Source organism: Lissotriton helveticus, chromosome 1_2, assembly GCF_964261635.1.
Source record: "Lissotriton helveticus chromosome 1_2, aLisHel1.1, whole genome shotgun sequence".
NCBI classification, from domain to species: Eukaryota; Metazoa; Chordata; class Amphibia; order Caudata; family Salamandridae; genus Lissotriton; species Lissotriton helveticus.
This window is the reverse complement of record NC_136058.1, coordinates 156,088,357-156,101,026: the sequence shown is the minus strand read 5'-3', so window position 1 is coordinate 156,101,026 and position 12,670 is coordinate 156,088,357. Positions and strand designations below refer to the sequence as shown.

Sequence of the window (12,670 nt, the reverse complement as noted above, 5' to 3'; positions counted from 1 at the left end):
TCGGCTACGGGGTTAAGTTAAAAAAACTCCCTAATGGCCTGCCGCAATGCCTTATTAGAGGCGTCATCCCTCAGCACCGAGGCCAGGAAATACCATTTCCGTTGTCCGTCGCCGGATGACGACCAACGAAGGCTAAGAACCAGCAAACTGTGGTCAGACACCGAAAGTGGAAGAATGGTGGCATCAAGAACATCTCCTCTGAGGGCCTGGCTAATGAAAATGTGATCTAAACGGGAGTAGGAGTGATGAACATGTGAAAAAAAGGTGTAGTCGCGTGTGGTAGGATGGAAAAAGCGCCAGCCGTCAACCAACCCCAGCTCCCCCACCAGCTGCTGCGAGGGAGCCGAAAACACCCCCGTGTCAGTTCTACGAGACCCAGAGCTATCCACATCCTTATCCCACACCAGGTTGAAGTCCCCTAGGAGGAACAAGTGGCCTTCAGCAAAGTCACCCACTCTCTGCAGCAAATTTTGTAAAAACTGATTTTGGCCCGCATTGGGCAGGTAAGTTACCACAAACGTACTCAGCCGTCCCAGGACCAGGCCCTTTACCATCAGCCAGCGGCCCTCCTTATCACCGCACATGTCAATAGGTTGGAAGTGCAACGCAGCGCGGAACATGAGTGCCACCCCCCTATGTTTTGTGGATGCAGAAGCCCTGTATATAAGGGGATATGCCCTATGTCGGAGGCGCAGCTCATCTTTGCGTGCCAAATGGGTTTCTTGTAGCCCTACGACATCCAACTGGTGGTCATTCAAATACTTCCATACTTTCTGACGCTTCTGCGGCGAATTCAAGCCCTTAACATTCCAGGACCCTATACTAACAGGCATAGTGGAACCATAAGATCAAAGCTTTCAGTAGGCATTCCAGGAACCCCCCCCTTGCAGACGAGAGCCCACCCAACAAATGTTGCTTGGTAAGACGATCCACCCCTCCTCCCCAAGTACCAGCACACTGTTCGTCAGCCTCCAAGAACTCTAACAATCCCACTTCCCGTTCCACGCACTCCCCCGACACCCCCCCAATACCACCATACATGCCACACATCACTCATGTCGCCGCCATCGCACTCCCCTGCACTCCCCCCCCAGGTACCCCCCCCCTACCCCCACCCTCGACCCCCCCCTCAAACCGGAAACCAATAGAAAACAGCTCAGAATGTCACATCTAAGAGCACAAGCCCCCCAACTCCAGAGCCCCCCCCACCCCCTCCCCCCCAACAGAAGAACAACAGGAAACCTATCCAGGTACTAAACCTGAGTCGGGTAGTCATCAGTTCCAGCAGACCGCAGTTCGTCAGGGCCCCCTGGACTGGTACTGGAGCAAGGGGATCCACCTAGTGACCCCCAGGCCACGGTTCGGGGTGTCTTCTCTAAAAGTACAATCGATCCCCCGGAACCTCAGGGCCAGAGCCCCTCCGACGACATTCAGCGAAACATGGGTCATGCCGCTCCAGAGCTCTCTTGAGAATCAGCCATTGTGGCGGAGGCCACCGAAGCCACCGCAGCTCCCCTCTCCTGCTCGCTGATCGTGCGGTCCGGCCGTCTCCGCTCCGGGGAGGAACCAACTCTATGCCAGGAAGAGGAGCGACGTCGTCTCCGCGGTGACGAGTTGTGGGTCACCTGGGTCGGCGCGATGTCCTCAAGACCCAGAAGATCCTTTGCCGCTTGCAGGGAGCTGATCTGGGCCAGCCTATTCTGCCAGCGAAATATGATACGAAAGGGATGACCCCAGGAGTAGGAGATATTGCGTTCCCGCAGGAAGGCGGTCACAGGTCGCAACTCTCTCCGTTTCTGAAGCGTCGATGCCGCCAGGTCCTGGTATAGCTGCAGATGATGGTCCCTAAATTGCAAGGAGGAGATGCTTCTAGCCTTCCGCAAGATACGCTCCTTCACCTGAAAGTCATGCACACAGACGAGGATATCCGGAGGCGGTCCCCCCCCTCGCCTGGGCAGCCCCACTCTGTGCACTCTGTCCATCCTTATTTCTTGAACCTCCTCCTCATCCAGAATCTGCACGAACAGGGCCTGAACGTACCCACGCAGGTCTCCCGCCTCTCCGTCCCACGGCACCGCCTTGATACGAATGTTATTCCTTCGGGAGCGGTTCTCGAGGTCCTCTGCGTGGGACTGCAGATCCAGATTTTGCTCAGTAAGGCGGATGACGTCTTGTTGCAATTGATGCACGTCGTTCGCCATACTCAAATCGTGGTCTTCCAATGTCGCCACTCTCTCACCAATCCCATCGACATCCCGCCTCACCTCCCGAAGATCGGAGGCTAACTGCGAACGGAGTTCGGAAATATCCTCCTTAATGGAAGCAAAGAGCTCAGTCATGAATGCCTTCGTGGCGGGCGTCTCATCGTCCGATTGTTTCGACGAGCTACTGGCTCCCGGTGAGGCCGGTTGTTGCGAAGATTTAGAGGCACCATCCTTCCCCGGCTTCCCCTTCCGCGATGCGTTAGCCACCGTGGGTCCCCCGCTGTGGCACGCGATCAGGCGTCCCCTCCACACCGGAGGCCCAGTTGGGGGGCTCAAGCAGGGCCCGCACTGGCAGTTGGCGTAGCTCTCCCCCCCCGGGGGAATCCAAGCAGGCTTGAGACCCCTCCTCCGTTTATAGGGACACTGCCTATGGCGATACGGCAGGTGACCAGCTGACCCTCCAAGCCAGAGAGTGTAGAGGGCGGGGGGGGGCTACCTCCTCCGGCCCTAAGTTCACAGGGGGGCGCACTGTTATTGCAGAGTCCACCTAACAGTAGCCCAGGCCACGGGAGCAAGCAGGGCCCGGCCGCCCGAGATGGTGCAGTCAAAATGGCGGCTCAATTCCGCCGCCCAGCCTCGCCCGTAGAGGTGAAGCAGCCGTGTGGCCAGGCCGTTCGGGCCGCTCAGGTAGCTGTGCAGGGGCCCCACCTCCAACGGAACCAGATTCCCCAATGGACTCCCGCAGCTTGTCCCAGAGGTGTAGGCAGATTAGCGTGGCTCAGCGACCATCCCTGGCAGAGGTCGCGGTAAAGTCAGGATAGGATCCGCCTCCGCCTTTCCACCAGGCCCGTTCCTGCCAAGGCGGCCCCCAAGCTTCAGTCCTGAGCCCCCAGAGCCCCCGCTGGCTTCTTCCCCACTGTGCCGGCACTCTCAATGGTCTGGATGGGGGGGGGCAGCTCACCGTCGTCTTCCCGGCTCCTCCGATCGTCCGCCCCGTCAGCCGCCTCCAGCGGAACCCTATTCGCCGCTCTCCGTTCTCCTCCGCTCCGCTAGGCCAGCACCGCCGGGCCTCTCCCTGTGTGCTTATGGGAGACCCCACGGCAAGACGCGTCCCCCGCCCCTCGGCAGGACCACGGGCCGCCGCAGGAACGCCAACGCGGGTCGCCTCTTCTCCGCGCCGGGCACCGCCCAGATCGAGGCCGTCCCCCTAAGCACGCGAGATCGGTGCTCAACAGGCCGCAGTCCGACTCCGTGCCGGCGGGCGCCGCAATCCCCGCTCCGCTCCTCCAAGAACACCGGACCGCTCCTCCAGGCGTCGGCGGCCTCCGCTGTCCGTCTGGCGTCGAACAGCACTCCTTAGACCCAGCTTTCAGGTGCTTTGTTGGATCGGCGTCGGAGAGGCTCAAAGAAGCGTCCTACTCCGACGCCATCTTGGCCACGCCCCCGTCCTGGAAGTTTTTAAATATGTTCATTACTTTAGTTTTAAACGCGGCTGCTATGTTGTTGCATAGCTTTTGGTCGCTCTTGATGCCCGGGGTCTTTGCAGTGGCGACTTTATTCACCACTGCGAAAAGTTCTTTGGATGAATATTTAGCTATTTCGATTTGTTTCGTGTAAAAATCTTTTTTTCCGACTATCAGATGGCATTTGTATTGCGCTAGGGCCATTTTATATATATATTTTTTCATTCGGTCAGTAGTTGGCCCGCCAGCGTCTTTCTAATTGCCGGCAGAGCTGTTGTTCCTTCTAAAGGTCTTCGGAAAGCCAGGGTGCTGAGGGGTTTTGCCTATTACTTGATAACCTTTTAAAAGGTACGGTGGTATTGAAGGCGTCGTTTAACCATTTAAAATATATCGGGCCGTGGTCTCGGGAGGCCCGATTAGTTGCGGACGGGAAACCTACAGCTGGGAGCGGAGAGACTGTCTATCCATTAAGTCCCAATTTCTTTTTGTCATAGCAGAGGTCTTAGCTGTCTCGATGGGACCCAGGGAGGTAATGGGTAGGGTAGATTTGATGAATAAGTGGTCCGACCAAGTTAGAGGCAGGGTTTTGGTGGGGACAAGGTTGTTGACTGATGTAAAGATGCCATCTAGCGTGTGACCCGCTTCATGGGTAGGGGTCTGAACTTTTTGCTTGAGGCCCACTGCTTCCAGAGTTTCTAGTAGAGCCGCTGTCTCTCTGTTATTCCTATCTTCGAGATAGAAATTAAAAATCACCTAAAATGGTGAAGTCATCATTTTGTAAGGTTGGCTCGAGGAGGCAATCTAGGTTGGATGTGAAATTGTTCCTGAAGCCAGGTGGCCGATAGAAAAGCATACCCTTGAATGTCTGTTTGGTGCTTAGCTCGATTATAAATAGTAGGGCCTCATAGAACGGTGTAGAGGCCAAGTAAAAATCTGACCGGGAAGTGTTCCCTTAAGATAATGGCTATCCCTCCACCTCGTTTCGAAGGTCTGTCAACCCTCAGAGCCTGGTAACCTGCCGGGGTAGCGGTCACAAAGTCTGGGTCGGAAGCTATGTCTGCCCAGGTTTCAGTTAGACACAGTAGGTCCAGTTCATGGCCTGAAATGAGGTGAGAAGTTTCGTATTTATGTTTAGCTAGCAATCTGACATTTATGAGACCGCCCTGTAAAGCGGTATTCTTATTGAATGAGGAAGGATTGCTATTTTCAGGATTTTGGGCTGGCTGAAAGGCCATAGTCCTCTGAAGTTCGGGGAGGGCAAAGCCGCAAGAACAGACTAATTGTTTATTGCCTGGTATTAGTTTGCAGCAGTTATCTTCAACCCTGTTAAGGCGGAGAAGGTCAGTGAAGTTGTACCAAGGTGTACATGCTCCTGGAGGGGCAGGGGTCCTGGCTCTAGGCGCGGTCCAGGCGCGGACGGGCGCAGACGGGCATGCCTTTTGCGCGCCACCGGCGCGCCCGCTGTGCGAAGCTGCCAGTGTTGTGCTTTATGCTGACCTCCGCCCTCTAGCCCGTAAGTGCACCCGCCTGGCGCTCCCTCCACAGCAATCGGGAAAACCCATGGTGGACCGGGGTGTGCGAGGCAAAGAAGGGGGTCCACGAGCGCTGGAGAAAATGTGCAAAGTGGCAAGTAAGTAATAAAAACTATTTTTAAAACAATAGTATTATCGCCTGATAAAATAGCAAGTAGCAGCTTTAGATGTCTGTAGTGATGCGAGCAGCGCTCTCACCCCACTAATCCGCAGCGCGAAGCAGCCAGCGAAGTGCTTTATGCTGGCCTCCGTCCGCTAGCCCGGAAGTGCACCCGCCTGGCGCTCCTTCCACAGCAATCGGGAAAACCCGTGGTGGACCGGGGAACACGAGGCAAAGAAGGGCCTCAGAGAGCGCTGGAGAAAATGTGCAAAGTGGCAAGTAAGTAATAAAACAATTTTTAAAAGAATAGTATTATCGCCTGACAAAATAGCAAGTAGCATCTTTAGATGTCTGTAGTGATGCGAGCAGCGCTCTCACCCCACTAATCCGCCAGATTATAATCTATATCTAATTAGAATAACAGATTCTATAATTAGAATATGACTTTTCAAAGGTTTCAAGCAACTTGATCCATAGAAAACGATGGATGCGTGATTCTACACAAAGCACCTTTAGATGAATGAAAATTCACAAGGTAAAAGAGCCACAGAGAGGGTAAGTGTCGAGAAAAAAAGAGATGAGTCCTTGGGGAGACGATTCAACAGTTCTGCTGTACGCAGGAAAAGTGATGCCTTGACTCCAAGATGGTTCTGGTCTGCAGGTGATGCGTTGTGAAAACCTGTGCATAGGTGCGATGCATGAAAATCAGGGATGCGGTGGCAATCGATGCGGCAGTGGCAAGTGGCGCTGTGTCGGTTTCTTCAGCTGCGATCACACGATGCATTGATTCTTCCAGCTGCAACGGGCTCTGCGCACAGCGGTGCTGCGTCGGGAAAAACAGACGCAAGAAGGGCGATATGTTGTTTTTCTCAGTTCTTCCAGTTTATTCCAGCTCCCAACAGCAGGGTCAACCTCCAGAGGCCCACAACTAGAACAGGCACCTCCTGGCAGGTCAGAACTCTCAGCGGCAGAGTCCTGGGGAACTGGGGTGAAGTCTTTGTGTCCCTGACTCTGCAGAACAGGAGGCCAGCACACACAGGCCCTTGGAGATTCCTCTTCAAGCAGGTTCTTAGCAAAGTTCCAGTCTTTGTCCTTTTCTTGGCAGAAACAGCAAATGCAGGCCAACCCCACACAACAAAGGGCAGTACTCCTCCTCACAGCTCTTTAGCTCTTCTCTTTGGCAAAGGTTCCTCTTGAGTCCAAAAGTGATCTAAAGTTCTGGGGTTTAAAGCTTAGTACTTATAACCCATTTTGTCTTTGTTCTCTTTGTGCAAGGGTCTCTGAACCCAGTCCAAACCAGTTCTGTCCTCATTAGTGCAGTATGACCACAGGGGATGGAGACTGCATTGTGCAAGGGAGACAGGCCCTAGTCAGGTACAAGGAAATCTCTACCCAATACTAAATGCAACCCTAGCCCTATTCAGCTCAGCTCCGAGTCGTCCAGGAAGGGCCAGGCATACCTCAACCCCCCAAGTGGCTGTCTACAAGGAATGCACATCCCCAGGTCCTGTCACTCCAAAACCAGACAGTCAATCCACAAACAGGCAGAGGCACCCGAATGGGTAAAGAAGAAAAGGCCTACTTTCTAATAGTGGCATTTTCAAACACGCAATTTGAAAAGCATCTTTACTAAAAAAACGAGTTATTATATTCTGAGTTCAGAAAGCCTAAACCTTATTACTCTATCTTGTCCCAATGGGAAGTTAAACTTGTTAAATTTGATACAAAGTATCTCCCATTCTATACTATGGGGCAGATAGCCTCTCAATAGTAAAAAACGAAATTGGCAGTGTTTGATTATCAGAACATGTCACACACACCAGTAAATGTCCTAACTATCACACACACACTTCACCCTGCCCAGGGGGGTACCTTGGGCCTACCATAGGGGTGTCTTCCATGTAAGAAAAGGGAAGGTTAGGGCCTGGCAAGTGGGTGAACTTGACAGGACGACACACCAGATTAAAACTGCGTACGGATACTGCAGAGGCAGGTCTGAGATACCTTTCCAGGGCTACTCATGTGGGTGGCACAATCAGTGCTGCAGGCCCACTAGTGGCATTTGATTTACAGGCCCTAGCACACTCAGTGCCCTTTACTAGGTACTAGACATAGGGGTCTATTATAATGGCGGGCGGACAGGCGGTGGCGATCCGCCTGCCATTATTCACCGCCCGCCTCCCATTTCCCTCGCTATATTAGGATGGTGGGGGGGGACCACGGCGGACGGAAAGACAGTCCACCGGTTCTCCTTCGGTCTAACAGGAGACTGGGCGAAAAGGGGATTGATATGGTGGTGGTGTCTGCAAGACACTGCCATCCATATCAAGATGCAGGCGGTGAAGTGCCTTTCCATGGCGGCAATCCATGGCGGAATTGCCGCCATGGAAAGGCATGCGGAGTGTGCATGTGGGAGCCCGTTGCGGGCCCCCAGGGTGTTAGGAGGGGTTGGGGGTGCACATGGGGGGTACCTATGGTACCCCCTGCCTTTGCATGCACAACGTGAAAGGCACCGTACGGTGCCTGCCACGTTGTGCATGTAAATCCACAAATGCCTTTTTAACGTTGCAGCAGGTGCTGCTGAAAGCACCACTCGTCGCAATGTTAAAAATGCGGGATGTGCCCGCAAGTGTGGCGGGTGCATCCTAATTGGATTGGCGGGACCGCCGCACACATAGCGGGCAGTCCCATTTGCGGAAATGATGGCGGGCCGACAAAGCCATCGTAATAGACCCCAAAGTCTTATAGTCTTTTAGTCGATGCAGGTCCCTGGAGTGTGTTGGTGAGATTGTTTCTCCAAACCTTTCTCCAAACCTTGTAGGCAAGTTAAATCCAGCTCGACCAAGGAGATAAAATCCACTGATGCCTTTCCAAGAAGGACTTTTAAAATATCCACATTCAACTCGAACCAAGATTTGGCAATTTGGATTAGAACTCCTTGCATTAAAGATAAGTATTTTCATTCAGTAGAAACATAATTTAGACTATCTTGACAAACAAATTTCAGATGTGCTATTTTCATCAGGAGTTGCATATGCCCATCAATTGTCATTAAGATCAGACACTATCACCTGCGAGATCTTAAAAATAATTATATATATTTCACTAGATGCTTCACAGAGCAGTCCTAGCGGGCCTTTCATTGTTACCCCATGATCACAGATCCAACAGACCTTCAGGTAAGAACAGAGAGAAATAAAACATTCACACAAATGTTATCCTAATATTTCATTAAAAGGTTATAGAGTGCTTACTCAGTCACAGGGGCAACAGAATGGTCTGCAGACAAAACTGGAAAGAAATAACAACAACAAAAGAAAATGCAGAAATGAGTTCATGAGTAATCAGATATTACGTATTTTCTTTGCCAACTTATTCCAAATCATAAATGCAGAGCAAGCAAACATGTGCTTCGATGTTATATGTGTTTTTTAAAGGAAATGCTTAGTAAATGGCCCAATTTGATTTTTGTTGTTCTTGAGTGACTGGTTAACAAATGTGTCTCTGACAAGATGGCTGACCCATGTACATGCACTTTTAAATATAGCACACATTTCACAGTCTGTGAGCCCTCATGCCCATAACACAATAAAGCATATGATTTTTAATTTTATGAGTGATATTCTCATTCCTAAAATGGTGTGAGGACACGCTCATGTTACTATTGCGGCTTGCACACGAGTGACAAGCTATGTCCATTAATCAAAGAACATCAGTAGTGAGGCAGGCACATTGACCACAGTCCTCAGTAGAAGTTAAATGCGGTGCAGCAAATGCAAACTATTTTGGGCGTTCACACAAGGTGAGATAAATTGTAGGCAAAGGCGCATGGCATGAAGGCACATGGTAGCAGTACTCAGACAAAATATTGAGTCAGAAATTAAAGAACTCCGCTCCACCAGCAGAGTTTGCAGAGTTTTACCAATTCCGCGCTCTGCTGGGAACGCAAAGTTGGGCAAAACTCTGCCTCCGTGGCGGAGCGGAGTACAAGGCCAGCCACCAATTTCTTTTTTTGTAAAACACCACTTACCTTGTCATCTGCCTGTCCTCCTCCTTCCCGCGGTGTCTCCCTTCTTCCTGCGTCGTCCTCCTCGCATCCCTGTAGGTACGTCATGCGTGAACGGCGTGAACACTGCGCATGCGCAGTTCACGGAAGACGCAATTCCTACACGGACGCGAGGAAGATGGCGCGTGAAGAAGGGAGACACATTGGCGAGGAGCAGGCCAGGCAGAAGACAAGGTAAGTGGTTTTTAAAAAAATGTTGATCCTGCTTTGTGGTTCCGGGGCAGAGCGGAGCTCCGTGTAGGCCCACAGAGGTTTTTTTTGCTCCGTGGAACTATGTGGAGCACCCCTACGCATATTTCGCCTACCCTTATTAGAAATGTCGATTTTCACAAATATCGAGTTGTAAATATCGTGACACAGAAATATCGACAGCAAGAATATCGTGGTCATGGACCCAGTCCCTGCGTCCTATTTTAAAGAAATAGAAAACCTTGAAAGAGAACTCCTTTGGGACGGTAGACCCCGAATTGTGTTCTCTAAATTGACGTTCAATTGGTACGACGGGGGCATCAGTCTCCCAGACATTAAGAAATACTATTGGGCGTCCCACCTTGCGGCGATTAACCATGGGGTCTATGGTTGTCCGAATGATCCCGGATATGCCATGGACAGATAGTTGCTCCCAGGGGGAGATTACAGTAGAGCATTATATGCCAAACCCTGCATATATCCTCTCCCCGGACCAACTGCACACTCAATCTATGTATGGCATGCGGTCAACAAACAACTAGGATGGGACGATAAATTCACGCTGGCTACTCCACTATGGAGCTCTGGCGGAACTGGGGAGCCTGTGAAAAACCAAGGGTTTCGACAAATGGGACCTTATTGGAATTTCGCAAATTAAAGATATCTGGGTGGAGGGGACAGTTCTCCCTTTCGCTTCTCTTAAACAGCAATTCAGCTTGGCAGACACTGAATGTTATTGATATCTTCAAATACGACACGCCCTTCTCACCCAGGTGTCAGAATACTTGATGGCCATCTCCTGGAGAAGGCCATTTCGCTTATCTAAAAAAAACTGATTAATAACATGGCAGACCCGCTGCAAGCCTTAAAGGAGAAATGGGTCAGAGATGGCTTGGAGCTAGACGAAGAGGACTGGCAGGAGGCAGTTTCCTCCCCGCGGGAGGTTGCCATCCAGGCCAGGCCGAGATTGGTGCAGCTCAAAATATTGCATAGGATCTACATTACAGGGCCTGGCTTGGTGCAAATGGTTAAAGAAGAGAATGACGAGTGCAGAAGAGGGTGCGGGGAAATAGGAACATTTATACACATCCTGTGGAATTGCCAACACATACAATCATACTGGCAAGCCATACGCCGAACGCTACGGGCGGTCCTACATATAGACATACAGCCCAAAGCTCAAGGTGTCTCCTTAATGTTTGGGAGCCGACAGATCTCAATACATACACTACACAATGGAAAACCCAGACATACATGATAGCAAAAAGAAATATAGCACAGCAGTGGGGAGCAAGTCAACCGCCCAAACTGAGCAAGTGGACAGAAGACCTAGACTGGTGCATGTTCAATGAGAAGTCAGTCTATGTTGCAAGATGGTGTCCTGGTAAATGGGGAAAGGTATGGGGGGCATGGAATCAATATAGAGGGGATATCTGCACTCCACCTACTCCCCAGACGGATACTGAAACTCTGGAAACCCCTTGAATACTCTCATTTTGTAAATGTGACCTGATTGCATGACAGCGGTGGGTGGCTGGATGGCCCAAAACTGTTTGAAGCTTAATTCTAATAAAAAAGAGGTGGTATTGTTTGGGAATAACCCTCAATTTTGGACCCCGACATGGTGGCCATATTCTCTTGGCCCCCTCCCAACACCTGTCAGGAAGGTAAAAAACGTAGGATTTATAATTGATAATAAACTTTCCCACAAAGAACAAGTAAATTCAGTGGTCTCGGCCACTTCATACACTCTGAAATCATGTAAAAGAATACTGCCTTTTCTTCCTAAAGAAAGTCATCGCGGCTTTGGCTATGTCCAGATTGGACTACTGCAATAGCCTTTATGTAAACGTTCAGGAAGGTCTCATGAAAAAACTCCAACTCCTACAGAATGCAGCTGCTAGACTGCTTTCAGGTACCTCAAAATATGAATCCATTTCGGCAGAAATTAAAAAGTTACATTGGTTACCGGTTAGGAAGCGAGTTCTGTTTAAGGCCCTCTGTGTGGTCCATAAGTCACTCTATGGCATTGGACCTAATCACCTGATTCAGCACTTCAATTGGTACGTACCAAGAAGATTTTTGCGCTCTTCAGAAGCCAAACTAGTCTGTGTACCGCTGGCAAAAAAAGCTAATTGGGGTGGCAGAGGCTTTTTGGTGGGCGCCGCCAAAGCATGGAATGCCCTTCCACTGCCTCTCAGAGGCATGACAACATTACTTGACTTCAGGAAGGCTTTGAAAACCTGGTTGTTCAATGCTAAGAGCCAAGCTTGACCCCTCTGTGACCATGTTTCAGTAGGACATCTTACATAGCGCCAGGACACCCTTGGGTAACAGGCGCTTTACAATGTCAATAACATTAACATATATGATGTTGATCTTTGGAAATACGTAATTATGATGTCGCTTACTCAAGATCTTGTGATGGTGAGTTATGTCAAAACTGTTCAATAAAAAGAATTATAAAAAAAGAATATTGTGGTCAAGAATATCAATTTTAGGGTACGAAATATCGTTTCCTCATCAAGAAGGGTCCATCGATATTTTTTTTCCTATATTTTATGTACTTACCTGTTTAAGTATATGGAGGCAATATTTTTGCTTTCTATATTTTTACCTCAATATTTTGTACTTCTATATTTTTTAGGTCGATATTCTGTCAGTGAACCCTTGGAAACGAACTATGAGTCTCCCTACCTTCCTTTCTTGCAATGTTTTGTGCATGCTTGATAACTAGTCTTCTCAATAATACCGGTTCAGATATTGTCGTTTGTTTATACTTCCTCACCCAGATCTCAACCTAGTCAATGGGTTTACTCCTGATATTTATACCCCTACCCCCACCCACCACTTGGAAACCACAGTACCCATTGAAAATAGTGAAAGTTGCACTATATAAAAACTAATAGTGAACGTCATATGTTCCATCCATATTTGTAATGAGACACGAAGCCTAAATTAAAATCTAATGTAATTATCAGCGGCTACATTAAATAAACATTTCGTTTTTATCTTCTGGTGTCACTACACGACAATAGAGTGCCTTTTGTACATTGCAATGTTAATACATCCCTTCATACAACCCTCCAGCTATACATACACACAATATTACGAGC

General features: G+C 49.8%; 2 protein-coding genes across 4 annotated transcripts in view; both read right to left on the bottom strand.

Annotated features, from left to right (window-relative positions):
- Positions 1-12,670, bottom strand: part of GLIS1 (GLIS family zinc finger 1) — a 1,570,389-nt gene that overhangs the window by 626,573 nt on the left and 931,146 nt on the right. The window lies entirely within an intron of this gene.
- LOC144807804 (uncharacterized) overlaps positions 1-12,670 on the bottom strand; it is a 242,504-nt gene that overhangs the window by 113,942 nt on the left and 115,892 nt on the right. The window contains exon 3 of the mRNA XM_078673457.1: positions 8,554-8,590. Within this exon, the coding sequence (XP_078529583.1) occupies positions 8,554-8,590 (37 nt within the window). The remainder of the gene's footprint in view (positions 1-8,553; positions 8,591-12,670) is intronic.